Source organism: Numenius arquata, chromosome 7 (assembly GCF_964106895.1).
Source record: "Numenius arquata chromosome 7, bNumArq3.hap1.1, whole genome shotgun sequence".
In the NCBI taxonomy this organism is placed as follows: Eukaryota; Metazoa; Chordata; class Aves; order Charadriiformes; family Scolopacidae; genus Numenius; species Numenius arquata.
In genome coordinates, this window is record NC_133582.1 from 14243590 (window position 1) to 14269771 (window position 26182).

At 41.7% G+C, this 26182-nt stretch overlaps 1 protein-coding gene across 1 annotated transcript; it reads right to left on the reverse strand.

Moving 5' to 3' along the window:
• Window positions 1-26133, reverse strand: RTN4IP1 (reticulon 4 interacting protein 1). The gene is made up of 9 exons (XM_074150577.1): window positions 25875-26133; window positions 23506-23657; window positions 22626-22694; window positions 22259-22383; window positions 15748-15796; window positions 14803-14939; window positions 12463-12646; window positions 11005-11097; window positions 1-235 (listed from the first exon to the last, which is right to left on the reverse strand). The coding sequence occupies exons 1-9, from the start codon at window positions 26131-26133 to the stop codon at window positions 119-121; spliced, it is 1185 nt and encodes a 394-aa protein (XP_074006678.1). The 3' UTR covers window positions 1-118.
• Window positions 26134-26182: the final 49 nt, after the last annotated feature.

Here is a 26182-nt window from a genome sequence, read left to right on the forward strand (position 1 = left end):
AAATTATGGATCCTGTGTGAGCTTTTAAAAAAGAAACAGTTGCTATGTACCAATTAATGTTCAAGTGTAATTTACCAGTAAAGGACTGACTGAGGGCAGAATAATGATTAGAGATACTTTATTTGTTACTAATTACATCAATCACTGTTTTTCCACGTGCATGTCCTCCTTCCAATTTCAGAAAGGCCTTTGGAACTTCAGAAAAAGAGAAGACTTCATCAATAACTGGTTGAATCTACAGAATAAAGAAAAAGGGTTCACTGTATTAGGAATAAAAAAAACATACCACCTTCACATTTCAAAACTGTAGGAAGAAAGAGGGGAGCTTTCCTTATAGTGTTTAGGGCAGAAGTTGCCAAATGATGCAGTCACTAGTTTTTAACCTTTTTCAGGGACTGAAAATGCAGGAGAAGAATTTCTGCTGCTCTTTGCCCAAGTTTTGAAACATCTCTACTAGCACAGTTTGGAACCCTCACCTCTTAACAATAAAGTCACCATGCAAGGCTCTAACTTCTAAGTCCCTTTGAAAGATGACACTGCGGTTCAGCTTTTTGTTGTCCACAATTATACACAGAGGAAAAAGAAGAACATTTTTTTTTCTCCTATTTGTCTACTGGTTTTCTTCTTAAACCCAAGAATTTTCAAAAGGTCAGGTGTTTAAAGATACCTATGAAACTAGTACCTATCTGCATCGGTACGTGCCTCAGTACTCTTAAAAGACTTGGCCACAAGTGAAGTACAAAAAAAAAAAGTCCACAAACATTTGTTGCTGAATCATTTAGATACACTTGAAAACTCAGCCGCTGTGTTTTCCAACAGGCATACATCATTGAGCCCAGCTTGCATCAACCACTACTTTGGCATTAATTTTGTAGAGTAGCCATCTGGATTGTTTTAGACTCATTTCTAATAATGAAGGTGAAATTACCCTAGTCCCTGTCCCCGTTATTAACTAAGGAGCCCAGAAACACTATGAACATTTTCTTTACACATCACGGTGTACTGACAGAGGCAGAAGAAATCCCAGCTGCTTCTGAAAAATACTTGTCACTACTGGTCCAAGGGATGAGGCTTTTTCTATCGTCAAGCTCTGTGACAGCCTTCCAAAGGGCAAAATAGATTTGTGTAGAAAAGCACCTCCCACCTCCCCCTCCCAAAGACCCTGCCTACCCCCAGCTTGGTCTCTTGCCTTGGATCCCCTAACACTCGCCCAATGCATGTTCTTGCATGAACTGATGGTAATTCTCTTATCAGAGGAAAACACGAAGAGTAGATGAGTCTGCAGCTCGCTCTTGCTGTGATGAAGATTTGAAGTAACAAAGATGCAGACATCCTATTTACTGTGCTAGAAAAAGATCCTTGTTACTTGTGTCAGTGAAAAAATATCTTCAGGCTTCTTCCTCACAGCTACTACCATGCGCTCTATCTCGTTGAGTATTCCAGAACTGGTAACTGCCCTCTCCTGGTAGAACATGCATCTCGCTAAATAGGAAAGGAATACAACAGCAATAAGGAGACAAGCAATTTGCCAGCATCAGAATGGCGCTGTCTTTCAAAAGGCTTGTTTACCTCTACCAGAAGGCAAGGGGTATGTATTCAGACAAGCTACTTAGAAGGTGAGAGCGTGGCACTACCAAGGAAAGGTTTTCATATGCACACATTTTCCAGCACCCTCCCCAACAGCACAACAAATGCAACCTGGTAGTTGTCTGTGCTCATGTAGGTCCTTTTCTCAACACACCTAATTTTCTCTTTATTCATACACAGCACCTTACCTTGAAGCCCATTCTTTGCACTAAAATAACTACTGGTTTTGCTTACATGGTAACAGTAATCCAGGACATCAATAATCTACCTATTGCACTGCAGTATCTCATACTCTTGTCACTAAATTTTCCTTTTTGTTTTGTCAAGGCAAGCTTAGCAGTAATGTGAAACTTTACATGGCAGGAAAGTAGGAATGGGTGAAGCCCCTCCAAAGAAAAAGAATTAGCAGCCAAATCGCTATGACAAAACTGTGCAAATAAATATAGTCAACCTTGCCTCAAACCCGCCCTGCTGCAGGATACAAGGCTGGGTAATTTCTTCCCCTTGTTCTGCCAGGACAATCCCTGTAAACAAACCTCCAGCAAAAGAAATAGTAACACGCAGCAGGAGCCAGAAAGATGCGGTGTGACGCTTGCTGCTGCTCACCTGGGGAAGAATGTGGGGCATGAATGATCACGCTCAAGACAAAAATCATCCAGCACAGAATGGAAATGCCACCTCGGGCCTCAGCAAAGTCAGGGACATGGACTCAGGGCAGCAAAACCACTGAATGAGATAATGGCTTTGGGTAAACTGAGCATCCGAGTAAACTGCAGCTGCCATGACTGTCGGCAGGAGGAACGTGCTGCTGATCAGCAGCGACTGTTTTGGGGAAGACCTACCCTTGCTTTCAGAGCGGAAGCCTGGGAACAAAACAGTGCAGTAACCTTGTTGAGCCAAGCGCGAGTGCAGCACTTGCACAAGTGCTCGTTGTTAATGGCAGTTACACACAGTGCTGTGCTTCAGTTAAGAAAAAAAAAAAAAAAAAAAGAGAATACAGAACCTCGGCCTGCTGGAGCGTGGACACAGATGACCCGAGCAGGGGAATGGTATCTGGGGAAGAAAGCAGCGCAGCAGCACAAGGGATGTGAAGCACAAGGGATTTCAGGGGAAAGCAGAAGTTAATTTCAGACATGTGCAGCAACTGAGAAAAAAACGAAGACGACGCTTCAATGTTCTGCTGCCTGCGGTCAGTTATTGTAGGTTGCAGCTTGTAACCCTGACAGAGCGAGGTATGTCCTCAGCCTATTAGGTAAAATTCAAAGGATCGCATTTGAAAAGTGGTGACACAGGGATTCAGAGGAACCCTGCATTCAGCCTCACAGTTCAAAACACCGTGTGTATTGCAGCCACCGCGCACCCAAAGCCCATCTGCTACATTGATGTAACCTCTAGCTCCATTTAAACGCGCGCTTTTAGGCAGTGCTATAGAGAGACATGAATACTGAATTGATGATCCTGACAATCTAGAGCATTAAACGTTTTATCTGGCTGGCTGGTCAGTGCCATTGTTTGAATAACCCCGAAAGGGCTGACCGTGTTGCCGCACAGTGATTCGCTCAGCCTTTACCATAATCCACTGACTAAGATAAAATTTCTTCCTGTGAGCAGACAAACAAGTAGGGGAGCGTCTGCTGTTTGTTGAATGTGTGATAATAACTGAAGATTAACTGGATAATAAAAACACTGCCTATTTACAGCCACACATCAGTTCCTTGCCAGAGGACACCTATTTGTTCAGGGAAAAGGGATTAAACTAAAGTCTGGGAGAGAAAGGATTACACACACCCGCATTGAAATGTTTGTCTGAAAACACATTGGGCCTGAAGGGTATTTTCTTCCTCTTCATTCTCTCCGATGCAGGACATACTATAGAAATGAAGCTCAGGTCTCTTGAAATGAACTCATGTGTTTGGGAAAATAAAGAGAGTTAATTGCTGATGCTGATCAAGGCTATCCTACATAGCGCACAGAAGTGGTATCGCAGCCAATCCAGCAATCAGGCGCTGGCAGGAGTTGACCGGTCAGCAGGAACACACTCCTGCTAATGACAAATTCAAGGCCACCCTTGGAGGTCCCCATTTCTGTGGGGCAAGGACTCGGTCCAAATTTATCAGGAGGGACACGAAAGGAATGAAGACGGCTTTGACCCTCCTATTAGCACCAAGTCGCTTCACTGAGTGTGGAGCTTCTTCCTGCCGCTGGAGGGAGAGCTAGAGCCTTGAAATTAGAGAACAAGTCATATGAGGAGGGGCTGAGGGAACTGGGCATATTTAGTTTGGAGGAGACTGAGGGGGGACCTCACTGCCCTCTACAACTCCCTGAAAGGAGGTGGGTGTTGGCCTCTTTTCCCAAGTGAATAATGACAAGACAGGAGGAAATGGTGTAAAGTTGCGGCAGGGGAGGTTTAGGTTAGATATTAGGAAAAATTACTTACTGAGAGAGTGGTCAGGCACTGGAACAGCCTGCCCAGGGAGGTGGTGGAGTCGCCATCCCTGGAGGTATTTAAGAAACGTGTAGACATGGCACTTCAGAGCATGCTCTAGCGCCCGAGATTGTTGGTTTGTGTCTGTTTGTGGGTGGGCGTGGTGTGTGGTTGTGGGTGTTTGTTTTGTGTGGTTGCTTTGGGGTTTTTTGTGGTTTTTTTTTTCGTGGTTGGACTCTATGATTTCAAAGGTCCCTTCCAACCAAGAAGATTCTGTGATTCTGTGAAATTCTCAGGAGAGAGACAACTGAACCTCAGGGGCCTCAAAGCCACTGCGTAAAAGAAAAAAGGTCCCCTCTCTCCAAGGGCAATGACAGTGCATTGGCTCTCCCCCGGGTTGGTAAAGGATGGCCGTGCCGAAGCTGCAGAGCAGCCTTGCTCTGCAGGGTGCCTCCCCGTCCACACACCCCGCCTACGCCTGGGTGAGCAGCTGTGAGTCTGCTCACACGTACATGCTTTGGAAAAGAGACTTGCACGTGCACGGAACGAGAGCTGCGATGTGCTCCACCAGACCTCAAAACCCTCTTGAGGCCTTGCTGTAATGGAAAAGACCTGTTTGCCATTTTGACTAGCTGAGTTAGAAGATAAAGGCTGGAAGGTTAGATAGATAAAGGTTAGAAGATAATTTCTTCCATCAGAAATTACCACCATGCACAAATGTGGTATATGAACACAAACGCAGAGCTTGATACTCTCCTTTGGCCTTCAGTGACAATAGGAGGCTTGAACATAAATCATTACAAAGAACAGCCCCTGTCCTGTAACTAAATATTTAGTTCCCTGTTCAGCACTTTATTGTCATCTCATGGAAAACATGCTGTTTTGGGACACTGCTGTTTCTGTCATTTCTTCCCTTTAGCTGAGCACCTCCTTCTCTGCTGTACTGAAGTTTCATGTTCTTCGGGTCTTAATCCCACCCTCTTTCTTCATCCTTCCTTCCCCTTAAAATGGTGTGCGACAATGTATGCTGAGCTTCATATTGCCTGCCATCATTAGGTTCTAGGGTCAACCCTCTCTGAATACAGAGATTAAAGGTTTTATCTTCTGGAACAGCTGGCTATGGTCACATGTTGTATGGGTAGCTTTGCAACTATACACTACTATGGTTTTGATTAACTTCTATTTCAGAAAATATGTACTTTGATCCAAGAGCACATTAAAGGACATCAGGTACATGGTATTTCTGTTCTAAATGCCGAACAGAAGTAAAAATGATCTACCAATCCAGCCTCATACACCCATGAGGACAATGGTGGTGCAGTGGTTAAGACATGGGAGTGGAAAGCATGTGTCTCAGGGTCTGCTTCCACAGTCATCTTACAAACAACTGTATTAGCAGGTTTTGTTTGTTTTTCAAGCCAAAGTACATTCTTTCACATCAAGCCTCTAACAGCAGCCCACAGTAACTCGTGAGTATCATCTACAATTATTAAAATGCTAGAAGATAAATCCCAGTTAAGCAGGGTATCAGGGCATGGTTCGGAGTGCAGAAGTGGCTTAAAAAATCTCTAGTTCATTAACTGTCTCTGGCAGAACAGCTTCCACAGAACACAATGAGGAGCACTAAGAAACTGGAACAAGCCCAGAATTGTAGTGTGTGCCAGCCTAGCCCAAGCTTAAATCAGTAGAAGCGAGGAAGATCCTGGGTTTAGTTATCTACTGAACTATGCTGAAAAACTTATTAACTAAAGGAAAGAGCAAATCTGTCTTCTGGGATCCCCTGGCAGTCACGTTCATGGTAGCTGTCCTGATATTTATGCTGGTAATTAAATCAATCTGGGGCAATGCTACCGTATACTTAAGACAGAACAAAATTTAGTGCAGTTATATATATATGAGTATATATATACTTATATATGAAAGCACGTTATGTATTCTATATATATTAGAATAGTCCTGCATGACCTGCATCTCCCCAGGTCTCAGCAAATTAAACTCACAACAGACGAGCTGTCCTGTTGAGCCCACATTTCACCAGTGTGCTAGACATAATTCCCCCCTGCATTAGGAGACCAGAGCTCAGAACGCTAGGACTGACTTTCTACAGAATATGCAATTACGTCAGGCTGAGGCAAAACATTTGATTAAATACCTGGTATGTGACAAATTTTTTCCAGACTTCATCATGGTTTATGCAAACTTACATATTCAAACCCTATCTCTCCCCAGTATGCAAAATTTCCATTAGTCTTCCTCACAGACATTTTCTGATGTAATCACACAGCATCTCATAAAGAGCATAAGCAAGCTACCGTGTCCTGGAGGAACAGGAGCAGATGTGTTTTAATAAAAATCACAGGGTTGTTTTTTTTGGTGGCCGTGACAAAATGCAGACAGAAGTTCCTTTTGGAAGAGAAAGGACTGAACAGAGCTTTTGGCAACCTCTCCTTGATCAACATCTCTGGGCTCTAGCCAACCAACCTGGCAAGCAAAAGCACTGCAACAAGAAAACAGAAAAAAAGAAAGAAAATGTGCAAGCTTTGCAATTTAGCATGGAGAAAGATGGTCATTGGAACAAGTGTGAGTGACTGGAGAGAGTGGGGAGAAGGACTGATCTGTAGTCAATTTAGACATTTAAGTACAGAATTGCAACCCAAGTGTCCTTTTTCAGATAGGGAGAGTAAAGCAGGCGCCACCCAAGGGCAAGTCACCCTGGGTACCTTAAGATACCTTAGCACAGCCATGAAAACAAAGACTGGAATTACTGCAGAGAAGGCCACATCTAGAGACGCCAGGTTTGGAGAACGTTCAAGGACTCAATATGTTACATTAGCTGCTTGATGTTCACACAGATGAGAGAAATCTCCAACAATTGTGCAACAAAGGCCAGGGAAAAAGTTACTTGCAGAACTGTAAGCAGGTGAACTGGAAACAAATCAATGCACAGGGGTTAGGATAGAGTCAAGAAGCTGTGATAACCTTTGCTAGCAGGAGGAATGTAAGCCATCTTAAATCATCACTGTCTGAACAACTCAAAACCCCAAGTAATGTCAAAATGGATGACCATATCCTTTTGTGTTATTTACCTCCTGAATAGCAAAGACTAGCAATAGAAAACCATTGAATTCCACATTTTAACAGGGTATCTCAGAGCAAATCACTCAAGGTGGATAAAGTCCTCATTAGTAGATAATTAACGGTAGCAAAAGGTTTTGTGATTTGCCCAGCTTTGCACAGGAAGACAGCGAAAGACCAGCCAGCATCCTGTCACTAAGTCCAAAGCATCCTGTGTCTTCAGCAAAATATATCATCACCACTGGACACAAATTACATTACTATAGCCATGCAATTTTTTTCTTATCTGTGCCTGTGCTGCAACATTTATCCAGAAAGCAAACAACATGGAGAATGATCTGTATGTCATGATTTCCTTAGCCTCCCTCCTGCAAAACCAACTTTTACCCACCAGCCCACCTGATACAACTCTGCTTAGAAGGACAGAGCATTAAAGCCACCTGAAATACTGCACACACACACCTGCACTGCATTTGAATGGCACTGGATTTCAAATTGCTGCAGGGCTTCTGTTAACCCACATCCTACCATGGTCCAGCAGGAACATACAACATACTTAGTGCTCCCCCTTACGACACTAAGGAGTCTTTTCAGCCTCCATCGGGGCTTTATGAAAGGCAATGCAAGTTGTAAGAGCTTGGTATGCTTTCACCAAGGACTAAATGGCACATCCTTAGAAAGGAGAAAAAAGTTAAGAAAATAGCGAAAACCAAGACTGTCAATGTTCAATCCACAGCACTGACCACAACTACATCAAACTAATTCCTAAGAAGCCTGTTAGTGAGGATGCTGGCAACAGAGACCAGTGACAACGCTTCAGCAAACAGTGTGCCAGCAGATCTGTGGCCTGAGCTAAAGGCTCTGCTGATTTCCGTTGTCTTTAGAGGAGAACCTTGTAATTCACCAGGAACATTCTGCCACGGAAAGAGAGCCCCAGCTTCTGACACACTTCATCAACTCATTTGGTGGAGCCCATGTTAAGTCTGTTTTTACTGGGTCGTAATTAAGTAAGTGGTGGAGTTGAACTCACAACACGGACTTCCCAGCAGTTTAAAAAGTAGCCAGTATCTCTAAAATTTGACAAGGAAATACTTGATTTTCTCCATGCCCACTACTGTTGCAGCAGCCTCCCAGCTCCTCAGTCTTACAATAGCCTCTTTGCAGATGTCCAGCTGCAAGGCAGAGAAAAGAGCTCATAAACTGAAAATGGTTTTACAATCCTCAGAGCTGAGCTGATGTGCAGGTAAATTACAAAAGGAAAATTACTCTCCTTCCTTGCACTCCCAGCTCATCAAATCCTCCCCTTCTCGTCCCCATTAACAAAGGCTGTTAAAAGAACTCATAGCTGACATTTTGCAAATCTTTTATTCCTTGCTACAAAGATCATCCGTGTGAAAACCAAGTATCTTTAAACAAAATGCCCTTTTTGCTTATTCTTCCTCCACTGAAGGACTGAGAATCCTTTTGCTTTCGCAAAGGAAGATTCACTCATCATTTTCACAAAGATTCACTCATCAGAACTAAAAATCTGTGTTGGTGCAAACGGACTAAAAGAAAAAACACTGACAAATCAATATGTTCTGTAACTGCTTCAAGGGTATGCTCTTCAAAGCTTCACTTGCTGTAACATCGTCTCTTTAAATCATCAGCTCTTTTTGATTTCCTTCATTTAAATCCCCCATCATGATTTATACTTTCCTGAAAAAAGCCTCTCATTTTCAGGAGCTCTCCAATTGCTCTCCTATTCACACTGAGTACAATCTCTTGTCTGTAACAGAAAAGACGATTCACTGAAATGTCAAAATAACTAAATCTTCATTACTCAAAACTGTATTCACTCAAAACTAAGAAGTTCAACTACATAACCTCACTTTGCCGGCTTCCCCAAGTCTTCTTGCTACACTGTTATTCTTTGAGGTTTGGTTGGTTTTTTTTAAATTCTCATTTATTCCTTCCTATTCAAACATAAATATTTCTTTTCACTTAGTTACGGGAAATTATGATACATTTCCTCCAGTAATTCTCTCCTGTCTTTTTTCCAAACACCTGCTCTTCTGAATGGATGATCTGTCCATTTAAGAGAACTCTTGTGCCTAGACAATAAAGGTCATAGTCTTTTTAACATCTGTCTAAATGGAACACATCTGGGTCTTATAAAATACTGATGATTGATAGCATGGGTGTTTACAACATTTTACAACATAGAGTAAAATACTGCTACAATAAGGACTATGCAGATAAACAGTCTGACATTATGACCTGTTTTTGCACAGAGAATAGAAGACCAAGCAAACATCTTTGTCCTCATGATCATCTTACAACAAAAAGTACATCAAGACATTCATATATGCATGATGTACATTTTAAATGGCATTACAATTCACCTGTCCAGATTATTAGGCAGAGAACACCAATTAAGCCCTATCTCTATTGCATAAACAGGTGTTTTCCAAGAGGCTTTCATGGGCATATTCTGCATTTGTTTTGCATACAAGGTAGGAACAGAACACAAAACAAATTGTGAGTAGCTAAGAATCAGGACAAATGGTAAGAACGAAGACAAGGACATTTCTATTTCTTTCTGTAGTCAATTACAACTTAGTAGTGTGATTGAGTGCAATCACAGGATGAGGAGCACCTTCTAAGATTTCTTTCTAGACCATGGGATAATGACTACAGCGCTAGAGCAGTGCAAAGGTGTAGCCAGGAACGCACTTCACCACAGCTGATTTGCTGCTGCAGCCTCTGTTGATGAGTAGGTGACTTTTTTAGGCAACACAGACTTTCCACTGGCTGTGTCAGCAGCACACTGGACACCACCAAGGAATAACACTGGCTGAATTCAGGAAAATTTTTATTCCTATCAGCAGCACTGAGGTGGCAAACAGAAGCAATCAGGCCTTGAGCAGGACAGCAATTTATCGACTCTTCTCCAAACTCTGGTACATAACGCATAGCAAAAAAGCAGATCAACACTCAAACTCTGAGAGATCTAAATTTTACTAATATGCACAAATTTTGAGCACAAGATGGCCTGATAGTTCACATCCTGGAATTACCAGCAGTGATGGCAGACTCTGCTTCCTCTTCTGCTTAGGTACTGCACAGAAAAATTAACAGCAGTTGTCCATATTCCCAACTCTGGGAATTTTGGCAACATGAAAATATGCAAAAGCGAACATTGCACCACACAGTCAAATAACCAGGCAATCAACTGCTCACTCTCACACACATTTTGTAACAAGTTCATACAGCTGAAAAGATCTGAAAAGCAGTAATTTATCTGCCACTTCACGCCTTTCTCCCAAGTCCACAAAGATATTCCCCAAAAGCTTATGAACTCTCACAATATTCCAAGTCACTGTGCTGAATGAGCACAAACGTTATACTCTGAAGCACTGAAATAATGAACCACAAGATTCTTGTCACCACTCTGCCATCTGTCACCTGCAATAACCTGAATATTCTAGTTCTGTGCACATTATAAGCAGGACTCCTGATCATCCAGGTTAGGCAGTTTTTCATATGCAGATACACACAGTCATGTTCAGCCAGACCAAACGAACCAAATGAGGCCTCTTAAAACATAACATTTTCAACACCAGAGTTCATGCTAAATGATTCCCACTGGCAAAAAAAACAATCACTGGACATTCTTTTCTCGTAACTCAGTAAACTTTGTGTTTTTAAGAACAGGTAGGGTGGAGAGGTAGAAGGTAGAACAGTTTTAAGGATTACGAACTCCTGAATTCCCTGCAAAAGGCAGAAGTTAGAAACGGGAGCGACTGAGTTCTTAATTAGATTTCCTCACTGTGATTCTCATAACATTTTATTCCCTAATTGTGAACTACACCATTTTTTGAGTCAAAGCAGTGCCCCTTTCAGCACAAATACCCAAACAACCGTTACTGACATACCTTTCCAGAATCAACTAGTTCTGCTATTTCATCCAAACTTGGGCCACTTGGCATAAAAAATGCCCACCGATAATGGACTCCTTTAAAGAGATGCTGCAAGAAAGATCACAAATATATTAAAAAACCATGAGAGGAAGCTGAAATTGGAACTAAAATTAATGACAGAAGCACCAGAGAAGTAACTTAAGAAAAAGACATGGAAATTATATGCCAGTGTCTGAAAAAAATGTCACCTAAGCATGTGGATTAAATGTACAGACAGGGATGTTGTATTACCACAATAGGATCAGGGTGAATTTTGTGTCCAATTGCACAAGTCAGCTAGTTGAGAAAAACAACACCCTTGTCTCTGCAGCTAGAAACAGCATTATTTATTACGTAAGAGAGAAACGGTGCTATATGATTACACACATTCACAAAGGGGGTGAAATAAACCCAGCAAAGTGACATTTAGAACCTTCCACCTCAGTGTCAGTGATTAAATTTTCCACCACCACATCTGCCAAAGTCATCACCATCCAATGACAGATGGCAGCTCACATGAAAAGCATTTTGGGAAGATCTCACAAGCACAAGTCAAGAGCACCTCCTCTGAGTAGGTCACTACAGAAATGAGAGCCATCATTTGCCACAGAGAGACAATTTTTAATGCATGGCATACAATGCTCCTCATGATGGAAACATGCACACTGAGAAATAATATTAAATTATTTCTTTCCAGCCTTTTAATTTTGTTTTTGAGCTTTCCTTTGAAAGTATTGGTGCAGGACTTAGAATCTCATTCAGTCATGCCATCAGAGGAATACCATAGCAACTCCTTGAAAAGCGTTCATTTGGAGAGCAAGCACACATGTTGAGAGAAGAAAGGCTAAAGTTCTCAAAAGCCTCACCGATCTGGCCACTGGCAGAACGTTTTAAGATCCACTTAGGAAAACTAGAAAAATCAGTATCACCATCCAGACACATGAACATGAAAGAGATGAAAGGCTTTGTAGCCACCCTCAACCACTTTTATTACTCTCTGGTGCTGGAATACGATGAAGAGAATCAGTCATGGAACAACGTTTCGAGAGAAAGCCCAACCAGCCTAAAGCAAGTAGCAAAATTACACTCACTTCAATGAGGCAGGGATTTGCTCTGTTTACTGTGAAACACGAGCTGTCAGCGGGACTCACTAGGGAGGCCATATAGAACAGGCCACAATGAAAAGCACAATAAAGAAGCAAAACTTCAAAGCACTTCAAACTACCACATACACCAATCAGCACCACCCCAACATATTTTTTTTTCAGTGCAAGAAAGAAGGAAAAAATAAAAATGCATCTGAAGTATACTTAATGATATCTGAGGAAAATACAACCGATGCCTCTAGATGAGCCACAGAGCCAGCATCCAAACCATAAAGGAAGCCACTAGAGTACTACATAATATTAAATTATATAGGATTTTGTCAAATACCTTTACAGTTTTGGAACCAACAGTGACTCCTGTTTGTAACATGCCATCAGCCACTCCAAGTTTGTCCATATTGATCAGGAAAGGTGTCACTAAGGTAACGTATGTCGCTCCTGTCCATTTCTTCAGGAGATCTAGAGCCCACTTCTCAGTGGATCCGCCAACATTATCTAGGATGAAATCAAATCTGCAGACATGTAAACAATGGGTTTAAAATCACAATATGGTAAAAACAATTTCATCATAATTAAGCTAATTCATATCAGAAATTGGCTATAGTTTACCTTTCTATCCGTCACTGCAATGCAATAAAATAATCTGCCTGCAAGACAGCAGCAAGAAAGTCCCAAGACTGCAGCTAAATTCCAGTTTTACTGTACAGTGGGAGTTAAATTTACAGGTTATTACCCATTCGCTGCACAGCAGGCACGGACTATTTAGATAACCTAAACAGCACTTAAAACTCCAAAAAGCAGACTCTTAGATGCACAACTGCATTCTCTACTTGCTTAAAGCCTTCTAGAGCTCTATCTCTTCAGCCCTCTCACTGAGGCTACTGGAACAGGCTTGAGGTCTGGTTCTGGCATTGAACAATATGGTATGCGCATGTAAAAACCAGTCTGGACTCACGCCCTGACTAGGAACATCTCCTGTACATGCTGTACTCACGTGAAAGTCAGTTCCAGTGGCCAAAGTTACATAAAAAAAAATACTCACTCTTATTTCCTCACATTTTTCCTGTGACCGAATTCTCAGCTTCACTTCTAAAACTCTTTTTTGATCTCTTTATTTGTTTTGGGGACATTTTACCTCTACTGACAGCTCTTTTCTCCGCATCTACCTATTCAACGTAGAACTTAACAATGCAAAGGGTCTAAAAATCTTACCCCCATGGAATGGGTATATGCAGCCTCTGGCAACAAGCCACAATTTCAGCATTCCTTCTCATTATCCCAGCATGGGAGCCTGTAAAGGCTTAATAGGGCAACAGGGAGCTATGCACCTATTCTGTTAGATGCACAGCTCATTTTCATATGTACATTTCCAGCAATCTCCAGATTGCAATAGAAATGTATATACACATACATCTAATACAAATAACCTACAAATAAGAGGGAAAATACTTTATGCAAATTAAATAGAAAAGTTCTTATCTCTGGAAAGACAGTTTTCCTGCCTGTCTTCCAAGGATGTGATTTCATGTTACAGTTCAGTCAACCTAACAGTTACCTGCCAACAAGAGAAATTAAAATCATGAAAACTAATGCTCCAGAAAAAAAACTAGCTCACTGTGGGGTCTGAAGAGTCAGTACAACTGAAAAGGGGAGGGAATTAGGACCATTCCCCTCAGTAAACCTGACTGATCGTCTTACCTGCACCCCAAGACAGTGCTGTTGATAGCTCTGAAAAAGGGTCACTTGCTAGAATGGGTGTTTAGCATTTAAGATGTTGAATTGCACAAAGGCAAATTTAGCACCACCTGCAAACTGTTAAGTTAGTTGCTGCACATCCTCCCCATAGGGACAGTGCCAGCACCCTCACAGTTCACCTCAGGCCTGCTGACAACCACACCATAGTTAAAGGCACATCCCTTCTTAGCACAGTTACCAATAAGATTCATTCATAGACTGAACAGCTTCTATTTCCTCTCCCAGAAAGTTAACCTGCTCTAACTAAAAAGAGCAGTGTAAATACAGTATTAAAATACAAGTCACAGTAGACTAAGTTTAAACGGAAAGATTACAAAACCAAAAAAAGACTTCAGTTCTAGAGAAAACCCTCAAGCTAGTTTAAACATAACTGTGACAAGCTAAGTGTGACTGTTTATCACAGGCAGCCATACCCAATGTTACAGAAGAGAAATTTAGCCACTGTGCAACTCAAGTGGAAGTAAAGACCTTCAGGCAAGTCACTTAACTGTTTCATGACATAGTTCTTCCCTCTAGAAGATGAATTTTACTATTTCCTAACCTCACACAGGATTTCTGACACTTATTTTAATTTATTCATGCTTTGTAAATGTTCCAAGAACCTTGGAGGGAAAGTGACAGAACTGTTCAAATCACAATCACTGAAGAGAAGCATGTGGCAGTGAGCTTGCCTCCACAAGCCCAATTAACTCGCTTCATCTTACAATGAAATCTGTGCTTGGGACACTCACTTGGCACACTGCATTCAAAAAGGGCTGGGATGCATTTGCTTTACAAAGTAATGCTTTAGAAATGGGGAAAAAAACAAAAAAGAGAGGGAGTTCTGATTGATAGACTGGAGTCAAGCAATCAAAAGGCAGAAGGTCTGACCGCCAATTCCTTCATCTCAGTATTAAGCAACACAAACACGTACAAGGGTAATGCTTTAAGTTGCTCTTCCAGATTTCCAGATTTGTAATCAATCACATCATCTGCTCCAAGCTTTTTCAGCAGTGCACTGGCATCATGAGAACAAACTGCTGTCACGTGAGCACCCCAGGCCTTCAGTAGCTAAAAACAAGTATAAAAAAAACCAAAAGAAGTCCAAAGTTTAAAATTTAGTGAAACATTGAGAACAAGTTAAAAAGAAAGTCTCATTATATTTATGAGCACCTTTAGCAGGGAGTGGGGAGACTGGATTCTGACACAGGACAACTTGTCACACATCCCACAGACAAACTATGATTAGAATTTATCAATATTTAAGGAGGTTCTGGGGAAGGGAAAGTTGGTGTGGAGGAAGGAGGTGTTATTTTAGTGCCACTTACAGATACCAGGTCTCAGGATAAATAAGGCTTCAAATAAAGCACTCAATAAAATACAAAAGGGCAGCAGGGCAAAGACAGGGCAAGTTAATCGAAGCCACTGTGCTTTACATACACTATACATAAAAGTCTGGTGCCTCTCATACCATTTGACTACCTACAATAGTTATTGTAGATGATACATTCTCAATCAGTTTTTCTACTCATACACTAAGTTCTTTTCAAATTTATGGAGCAGAGCTGACTGAAAGGTAATGAAAAAAGGCTACATATCTCAACTTGCACCAGCTAGAGATTTCCTGCACCCGAACTGTGAAATGCAATCCTTCACTACCTACATTCACAACTCCTTTCTTTGAAAGTCCCTTCTACTACTTTAAACTAATAAAATGTTACAAATGGAAATCAATAAATCTGAAAATATTTCACTTTTGGAAATATTGATCAGATCTATCAGTAGCTTGCTATTTCGCTATTCCTTCTCTCAATTCCCTTAATTTTTTTTCATATTGAATAGTTTGAAGATGGATCCTGGGCATGCTGGTTTATATTACCTGTACAGCAAATGTACCAACTCCTCCTGAAGCTCCTAATATTAATACTCTGTAAGAGAAAATTAAAATACATTAAAAAGTTCTTTAAATAAGATCTATAGCAACTATGTATTCTAATGCTTCTTATACATCTCTGACACCAAATTATTTTAAGCAAAAGATCGCTTTTGTCATTCAATGTTACTTAGCGGTTAACTCTTCAGATAGCAAATAATGTGACTTAACACTGCAGATAATGTTTCCTGTGCCAAGTGCATTACCTCAGCACAGCCAAAGAGCCTTCCTCATATGTGCCTTCCACTAAATCCAGACAGTGGAGCTGTCAGGCAGTAACATTTATCACCCAAACCCCCTGTCCCTGTCCTCGCTTTCCCAAACATAATTGCTTAGGTTGGGACAAAAGCAGTTAAGTTTTTCTGTCTCACAGACTCCACTGTTGTAACACAAATTGGTGCTTCTAAATACTTCTAAAAGTATTTCAGTATCACATTACTTAGGGAGACTGGGAACTTCAGAATATATGGAACATAATTTTCCCACATTGTATAATATTTATCTAACAGAAAGACAAAAATACAATGAAGTTGCTTCACCACAAACAAGTTTAAGTTCTATAAAATTAAGATATCTGCCTTTTTCTTTAGAAAAAAGGCAGTAGAATTTTTCTAGTTCAGTACATCTCAACGAGACCCTGTAAATGCCAGGTTGTGGAAACTGGCACACAAGCAAGAAAATGAAACAGTAAATTACCAAATTATTAGCAAGTGAGAGTTCATTTTAACTGAACACGCTACCTTAAATTTCATAAAAATGGATGCAAGTTTAGTTGTGTGAGAACCTTGCTGCTAGGAGCCTCATCACTGTTCAAAAATTTCATCTGGATAGTTTATTAACTTAACTTCAGAAAGTGAATTAGTAAGAAAGACTTGCTGCTGAAGTTACAAACAGTGCTTGGACTTTGGACCCATTTGCTAATTCTAGGACAAAAGATCCAAGACAAAGGCCTGGCATAAGATTGGGGAACATCATGTTTCTCAGAACTTGGAGAATAAAGTCTCCATGTTTCTCAGGCACATGGAGAATAAAGAAGTGATTGGAAACAGCCAACATGGCTTCACCAAGGGCAAATCGTGCCTGACAAATTTGGTGGCCTTTTACAATACTGCCACAGACTTGGTAGACAAGGGCAGAGCGACTGACGTCATTTACCTGGACTTATGCAAAGCATTTGACACTGTCCCGCACGACATCCTGGTCTCAAAATTAGAAACTCATGGATTCGATGGATGGACCACTCGGTGGATAGGGAACTGGCTGGATGGCCGCATCCAAAGGGTTACAATCAATGGCTCAATGTCCAGGTGGCGGCCAGTAACGAGTGGTGTTCCGCAGGGGTCGGTACTGGGACCAGTACTGTTTAACATCTTTGTCGGTGACATGGACAGTGGGATAGAGTGCACCCTCAGCAAGTTTGCTGATGACACCAAGCTCGGTGGCGCAGTTGACACGCTGGAGGGAAGGGATGCCATCCAGAGGGACCTAGACAGGCTGGAGAGGTGGGCTCGTGCAAATTGCATGAAGTTCAACCAAGCCAAGTGCAGGGTCCTGCACCTGGGACGTGGCAACCCCAGGCACAAATACAAGTTGGGTGGAGAATGGCTGGAGAGCAGCCCCGAGGAGAAGGACTTGGGAGTGCTTATGGATGAGAAGCTCAACATGAGCAGGCAGTGTGCACTGGCAGCCCAGAGAGCCAACCGTGTCCTGGGCTGCATCAGGAGAAGTGTGGCCAGCAGGTCTCGCGAGGTGATTCTGCCCCTCTACTCTGCGCTCGTGAGACCCCTCCTGGAGTACTGTGTCCAGCTTTGGAGTCCTCAACACAGAAAGGACATGGACCTGTTGGAACGGGTCCAGCGGAGGGCCACGAGGATGATCAGAGGGATGGAGCACCTCTCCTATGAAGACAGACTGAGAGAGCTGGGGTTGTTCAGCCTGGAGAAGAGAAGGCTCCGGGGAGACCTTATAACAGCCTATCAGTACCTGAAGGGAGCCTACAGAAGAGCTGAAGAGGGACTCTTTGTCAGGAAGAGTGGTGACAGGACAAGGGGCAATGGTTTTAAATTGGAAGAGAAGAGATTTAGATTAGATATAAGGAAGAAATTCTTTACAGTGAGGGTGGTGAGGCACTGGAACAGGTTGCCCAGGGAAGTTGTGGATGCCCCATCCCTGGAAGTGTTCAAGGCCAGGCTGGATGGGGCTTTAAGCAATCTGCTCTAGTGAGAGGTGTCCCTGCCCATGGCAGGGGGGTTGGAACTAGATGATCTTTAAGGTCCTTTCCAACTCTAGCCATTCTATGATTCTATGATTCTATGATTCTAACTTCTGCTGGCCAGAAAAATTTCGGTATCTTCAGGAGCTGGTGATGGTCCTGTTTTAGATCTTACTGTGCTGGATGTTGAAGGAAATTGCCTTTTACAGGGCAAAATTGTACTATACAACCTGGAGTCTCAGTTTACAAAAATTCTTTGAAGTAACCTAAGAGACTTGGCTTTGGTCACAGTATCCATTTTAGAATGCTTCCTCTTCTGTAACTGATCAGATTCTGTTCCCTCCTATTTCACTGATCCAAGCTGCAAAATTCAGATTAAGAATCTGAAACCACAATGCCTGCAGCTCTTAAATCTGCCAAAAAGTACTTATCCTCAGAACCATGCTTCTAACAACAGATGCCTGAAGCAACATTCATATTTCAATTTTATTATACTTGAAAAGGCTCAGGGATGCTACACTCAAAATAGTGGGTTAAGCCCATCTTTATCCTTACAAAGGACAGCCACAATTAAATCCTTTCAAAAAAAACCTTGTCAAACTGCCTTTCCAATTTTACTCCTTGCTTAAAAGGCATTTCTTCCACTACAAATCTGGGAGAAAGCTGTCATTTTAAAATGTACATTTTGCTCAAGCATTTAGGTAACATTATCAGTTTTGGGGAGCTGCTTGGCTCGGACTTCTCTTTATTTCCCCCTTCAATGGAAGCCCCTGAGATTCTTCAGGTAGAAATACTTTCCAGATTTGGCTTGTTCCTATGTTACATGGGCTATTTTTCTCCCAAACCTTCTAATTTTTAAAACTCTCTCCATACATCGTGACTTTAAGAAAGCTCTTGGCTTCAGAGACAAACTATGTCTGCACAGGAGATCCATGTGCCGCAGCTCAACAGATGAGCTTTTTTACAGCACTGAGGATAACAAGACATTTTGTTTGGCTCAACACAAGAAAGTGGGGAAGTGTTTGAAGATGCAGGACCTGTTAGGATGGTACTGGAGGACCACAGATGGTGGAAAGTGCAAAAGCAGGCAGAGTTTTGTTTGCATTGCCTGGGGAAAACCACAGCCAGGAGAAAACATATCAGATAAACTACCCGTTTCACTGCAAAGGTGAGGTCAGGAGTAAATTAAGATATAAGCATGTGCACAAGGGAACAAACTAACAAATTATTTGATCTGAAGAGAGATCCAAGAGAACTAATTCTCTCAAAAGAACAAAACAAACATTGATCCCCCAGGCTTTGCTCCCTTCTGACAGAGGCACATAATTCAAGCCAGCATTCACCAAGCCCCATCTGAGGCTCTAACAGTTCAAACCATCAGAGCGTCAGCAGATCTCTCCAGATGAGCTTTCCATGGGCTCTGAGAGTTTAGCCCTTCTGCCTGGGCCCTGCCTGAAACTACGATGTGGTCAGAAACTAGCATCAGAGAGGCAGGACCTGTTTCAGCTGTGTCCCCCCTCTACCAAAAGACACAGTGGGTGGGGAGTGGGTGTACAGATCAAGGACTAACATTTTCTACAGATTATAAACAACTAACAATTTCTAGTGACTCAGCTACATGCCAAATAAAAATATTATATTTATTGAATAAATATATCAATTTTATATATATATAAAATTTAATTCCATTTGATTATGCCAACAAAATGTCCCTAAGAGATTTATTCCTGTATCAAGAAGCATTTACCCTATCAGGAAGTTTTACAACCTACACTCATTTTATACCTTCTCAAGAGATAAAATGATGAAATAACACACAGACTTTGAAAAAACTATTTTCTTGGGGTATTATATCATTCAAATTTTCACTGTAACAATATAAACGAGGAGTGCACGTTTAATAGCTTATAGTAACAGAATCCAGCATCTCTCCCCAGCATAATTAAATGCATAAAATATTGACTCTGTATTTATATAAAAGACCTCTACTGAATATTAACATAAACTTTTTCAAGAACTTCTCAAATTGTCAGGGTTTTGGTGGTTTTTTTATAACGCTTTTTGTGAATACAGCAAGCAAGGCATTTAACAGCTATTGTTTAACAAGCATATCCCTTTTCTACCAAAACAGGACACTGGCACAGGTGAGAAGCTCTCCAAGTATTATCCACAGAGAACTTCAAAACAACAGCGTCATTTTGGATAACAAGAACATTCACTTTTAGCTTGTGCAAGAAAATTGACCTAAATTACAGTGGCACAGGATAAAAGTTACGGAGAAACAACTGGAGTTATAGTGAAGCAGGAGACATGACGACCAATGTGAGCACACTTCAGGTAACTTGTGAAAACAGAATTTGTGAAAGCATGTGCAGATGCAGCAGATACTCCTGTCACACCAACATACAGACTGATAGCAAGTATATCTGGTTAGCCCACCCTTCCACCTTAAAGAGGCAAAGAAAACAATACACACCAATAGAAAAATTTCGCTGTTTCTAAGATGTCTTAACACTGCAATAAAGTATCAGGGAAGTAGCTTTCATCAAGGAATACAGCTGTGCTTTCAAAAAAAGACACACTCTTTTGTGTATATACACCCTTCTACATAGCTATTTACATACACCTACAGGAGACAAAAAGACCAACATAAAATTACATATGTAGGTAACTTCTTGCCAAACATATTAAATTATTTCAAGAAATTAAGAAACATTATGTAAATTCTTGTCTTTTGAAATTATTGCCCTGAGAGAGTTCATTGAATATACTTTTGCACAATCCCTTCAATGCATTTTATATACCTTCCTACATGAAATTTTTCAGGGGAAAAAAGCTACTATCACGTAAGTTGCTCTCTGCTTTTTTTACAATTCAAAACTTCTAGATGGGAAACATCATAATTTTATAAGCACATTAAAATGTTTTTGCTGACAGAGTAATTAAATATTTATTGCGAACATAAAAGTAAATGTTAAATGTAAAGACACGATATAAATGAAGATTGAATTTTTCTTTTAACAATCCAAACACTTAACCAAAGATTGGAAAGATACCTAAACAAGGCTAGCCTATCAATATATCTTTAGGGCAATTCTATTTATGTGTGAAACTTAAGACAATAAAAAAGTCTACATACTGGAAAACAAAAAGGAAGGCAACATATCTAGAATTTTATCACCAGCTGGAAGATAATTTCAATGCCATCTCTTTGAAATTGCTTTAAATTTCGCAATTTCGTTTTCTCAAAACATTGTTTATCTTTAGAACAAACAATTACTTGATATTTTCATGATGAAATTTACCATGACATATGAACAACTACTCACTCACTCATCTTTTAAAGATGTGGGTGAATAATTTCAACAAATCTAGTGTTCTTTGCTATGTGTTGCACTACAACAGTAACACCCAAGATAAGAGGAGGTCAGGCATCTGGATCCTACTGCCCAATATAATTACTTTGTGATCTAAATTTTTGGTGATTTAATGATTATTTTTCAATTCCAGCATTTTAACTTTTGCCCTCCTTTCCATTCTGAACATTTTGCTATCTATTTACACAAACATACAAAGGCCAAAATAACTGCAAATTTCAATTATCGGGAAAAAAATGGTATCTGCTCCATCTTTTCAATGCATTTTTCCTCTTCTGTCCTCCATCTGCCATTGTCAGATTAACAGGCTGATAAACAAAGCCAATTTTTCTATTTGACTTGGCTGCTCATCTTGCACGTTTTCCTCTTCTCTTCTGCGTTCCTGACCTCATCAAAGTTCTGGCCTACAGGTCAAATGAGACCCAGTCGCCTACTCATTTTTGCTAAAAAGCTGGAAAACCAGTCTGTTCCAAACAGCCCATGCAAGCAGGAACTGAGTGAACCACACCTCTGTGGCTGAGAGCTTTTTGTGAGTTGCCAAAATAACTCAGAGAGAGAGTGGTGCCTTCCTTAAATTCTTTATATAGTCCGATATATAAGATATACATTGGACTACCTCTACGTAGTCACTATATAGAGGAAACGAGCAGAAAGTGACTGGATACACTTCAGTTAGTGTCCTCGTCTGAGTCTCCCTCTAAAGAAGCCTCTCTCTTAGTAATTGTGACTGAACCTAGTATCTTCAGGCCAGCTGCTCTTTGGGTATACCATGATATAACAATCTTTGTCGCTGTTGGACAGGTCTTAGAAGCAGCTAATCAGTGTAAAAATGACACACTAAGTTTTAGCATCAGAACTATTTACTTACCTTTTCCCACTACAATTACTCTTGTTCAGTCCTCCAACTTGGTTAACTGCAGACCAGGCTGTGAGACCTACATATGGCAAGGAGGCAGCTTCCGTGTGACTGAGACATTTTGGCTTAAAAGACACCTGAAATAAAAGCAATCGTTATCCAAGTCACACAGCAGATCCTACATGACACTGAAATATTTAAATAAGCTTTACTGAATTGCAGATTGTGTATTCTACATTTTCAACTATCTTCATAACTACCTGGAGTCTAAATCCATCCAAGCACTAAGAAATAAACAGTTACTTAGACAATGAAGAAAAAAATGCCAGTCTTTAAAATTTTGGGGTTTTTTCCTTTAGCCACATTTTTGAAGGTTTACCTCGTTTCCACTAGCTACCACAAACTCTGACAGAGTGCCCTGTTTCCATGGAGGAATTGCTGCCCACACCTAAAACCAAACAGAAAACAACTATCAGTTTTTGTGACTTTGCACATGATTGTACCTACACAGAAAAGTTTTCTTCATTAAACAAATCTTTTTTTTCCATTTTGCAGAATGTCTTCACTATTGCTTATCAGAAATCAGTTTAGCTTACTATTTATACAAAAAACATCACAAGACTGACTAAATGAAGGACTACAGAGCTATGTAAATAAATTGTACCATACTGTGTATACGACAGAATTTTTCAAAAACTCCAAACTACTTCCATGCCAAGAAAGCCCAGATTGGTGGGGATGGGGCTAGTGGGAGCAGAATCAGAATTTGCTGTTCTAAAACTGGTGAAGTATGAAAGCACCTGGTGAAGGTGAAAGCAAACAATATTGGTATTTATGTGTGGACTCAGAAAATGGTTCTTGGGTTATGCCAGAGTTCCTATCCTAACTAACTTACTCAAGAAAAAAAATATAACAACTAATCCCTTCTTGTTAGAATTCTATCTTCAGTCAAAAATGAAGCAACATCATGAGCGTGCAGTTATAAATAAATAAATTCCTCTCTTGCTACCACTGAAATGGACCAAAAATTAAAAAACAGAAGAGAAATTAACTTGCAGAAGCAAGTCCAGGAAAGAGCATGTTTTTCAGGGAAAAAGCAGTAAGGGAGGAAGCATTCTAGGAATTTACCGCCAGATAGTCTCCATTCAGCGTGTAACAACATTTAAAAAAAAATATTTTTTTAAGAAGAAAATGAAAGCTGAACATCTTACTGTATATTTAACTATACATTATAGAAAAAAAAAGATTGGTGGTATCACCTCATCTCCAGGTTTGAAATAAGACACACTTAGTCCACATTCCATAACAACACCAGAGACATCTCGACCAAGGGTTAATGGAAATTCAGTGTCCACGCTTTTGATTTTCAGGGGATCCCGCTTCATATTTAATGCAGTTGCACCATAACCACCTGCAAAACATGAAATTAACCATAACATACCATACTGCGTTTTCATTTATTAACTGGACAATTCCAATTAGAAAGCACTGTCTGTACCTAATGTGCCTCATTTCTGTAATAATTTAGGCATGCAAAAAATCCACAATACTTTACAATTTTATAGAGTTTACAAATAAAAAGCAAATATCATTCTGGCTTATTTGTTCATGAAATGGCTCTCCATTAAAAAAATATTTAGTATGTGAGAACACTGTCAGAAATTCTAAGTCTGCTGGAAATGCTGGAAACACTCTGTTTTCCAACAGCATCATGTAGCTACATATCCAAAAGAATTCCAAGCTTTCCATTTGTCTTTTCAAATAAAGTACTGTAAAAAGCAACATGAGCATCATTGTAAAAAATATTAAGGCACATCCCCTAAAATGAGTAACCTGAACTTCTGTTCAGTAAACAATAGCTAAATGGTGCAAACTCGCAGAATTAGCCATCTAATAACTGCTCAGCCTGAAAAAAAAGTCTGCATTTGAGCATGTATGCCCTTTCAAGTGCTTGGACAAGCCTGCCCAGGTGCCCTATTATGCCAGAGTTTTAATGCTGAAAAGAAATGAAACAGACACAAAAGCAGGCACCTCGAAAGCAGGATGAAAATGCGGTTTCTTCCAAATACTTTTACTGACTCCAAATACTAATTGCAGATCAAGTGGGTCATGCAACAGGAATCCTCAGACAGCAAATGTCCCATAATCAAACTCAAAACTATATACAAAGATTTTTAAAAATTCATTTATTAGCGACCCAAAACACAAATTACAGCTTTGTTGGTAGGCTTCCTGCAGGTATCTCTGCGCACGCTCCTGAATCTGATTTGATACGCAAGATCACTTCTCATCCAGCAGATCCAGAGAGGTGATTCTGCCACTTTACTCTGCTCTGGTGAGACCTCACCTGGAGTACTGTGTGCAGGTCTGGAGCCCTCAATATAGAAAGGACATGGACCTGATGGAGCGGGTCCAGAGGAGGGCGACCAAAATGATCAGGGGGCTGGAGCACCTCTCCTATGAGGACAGGCTGAGGGAGCTGGGGTTGTTCAGCTTGGAGAAAAGGAGGTTCCGGGGAGACCTCATAGCGGCCTTCCAGTACCTGAGGGGGGCCTACAGGAAGGCTGGGGAGGGTCTGTTTACAAAGGCCTGCAGTGACAGGACGAGGGGCAATGGTTTTAAGTTGGAGAAGGGGAGATTTAGATTGGATATTAGGAAAAAGTTCTTTACCCTGAGGGTGGTGGAACACTGGAACAGGTTGCCCAGGGAGGTGGTTGAGGCCCCTTCCCTTGAGATATTCAAGGTGAAACTCGACGAGGCCCTGGGCAACCTGGTCTAGTTGGGGGTGTCCCTGCTGACTGCGGGGAGGTCGGACTAGATGACCTTTGGAGGTCCCTTCCGGCCTGGACCAATCTATGAATCTATGAATCATGAAATATAAAGTCTTCTACTACTGCAAATTCCTCCTTCTATTTTGAACATTGAAACCGAGGAAAAATCTCATTAAATGGGTCAAATACAAAGAGTTAGTCAAAGCTGTAGATTTTCTGGGCCAGAGGACAGCGGGTACGCAGATGCCAATTCAGGATGCAGGAGCATGAAAACGAACAGCATGGTTTGGATTAGATCACGCGTGCCAACTTTGAGCTTTGACCTTCAGCTCCATTCACCTCACAGAGATGATAAAATCCAGGACCTCTCAGGGGAAACGGCTGCTCCTTGGGAGGGCTTGTCTCTTGGCCAAGAGAGTACCACCACCCAGACGGTGGGGACAGGGGAGAAGGCAAGGAGATAAACCCTGCCAGGGTTATGCTCCTATCAGAAGGAAGATGCCAGCCTGCAGAGGACAGCAATTAGTCACTCAGTTTAAGAGCTTCCCCCCGCAACACACACATTCGCATCTTCAGAAAGGCTTTTTGTACCCTTTTCCCTTAAGAACTTGGAAAACCAAGTTTCAAAGAGGTGGGTTTACCACAGGGCCGGGGGGTGAGTGACAAGTGCTTCGAGGGGGCACTCCTGACACTGAGAGGGTCCCTCTTGGCACTGCCGCGACAGGCGGCTCCCGGGGCAGGGCGGTGACAATGCCTGCACGCTTTTGGACGCCGGGGGACATGTGGAAGCCACACTCCCAAGCACACCCCCTGCCATCACGCCGGCCAGTCCCCGGCCCCTCGGGCCCGGCACTTACTTCTCATGCTAAGGTCGATGGGGTTCAGGCTGGCGGCGTGAACCTTAATGATGACCTCGTTGGGGAAGTGTATGGTGGGGAACACCATGTCCCGGGTGAAGCGCAGCACGTCGTTGCGGCCGTACCGGTCTATGACCCAGGAGGGCATGGCGGACCGCGCCCGCGGAGAGGCGCGGAGGCCGCGGACCCCCGCCCGCTGCCCGCCCGCCCGCCCCGCTCCGCGCAGCGCCCGCCCGCTCGCCGCCCCCCGCGACAGCATGGCCGGGGGAGCCGGGCTGGGCCGCACAGCCGGCGCCCCCGCGGGATCG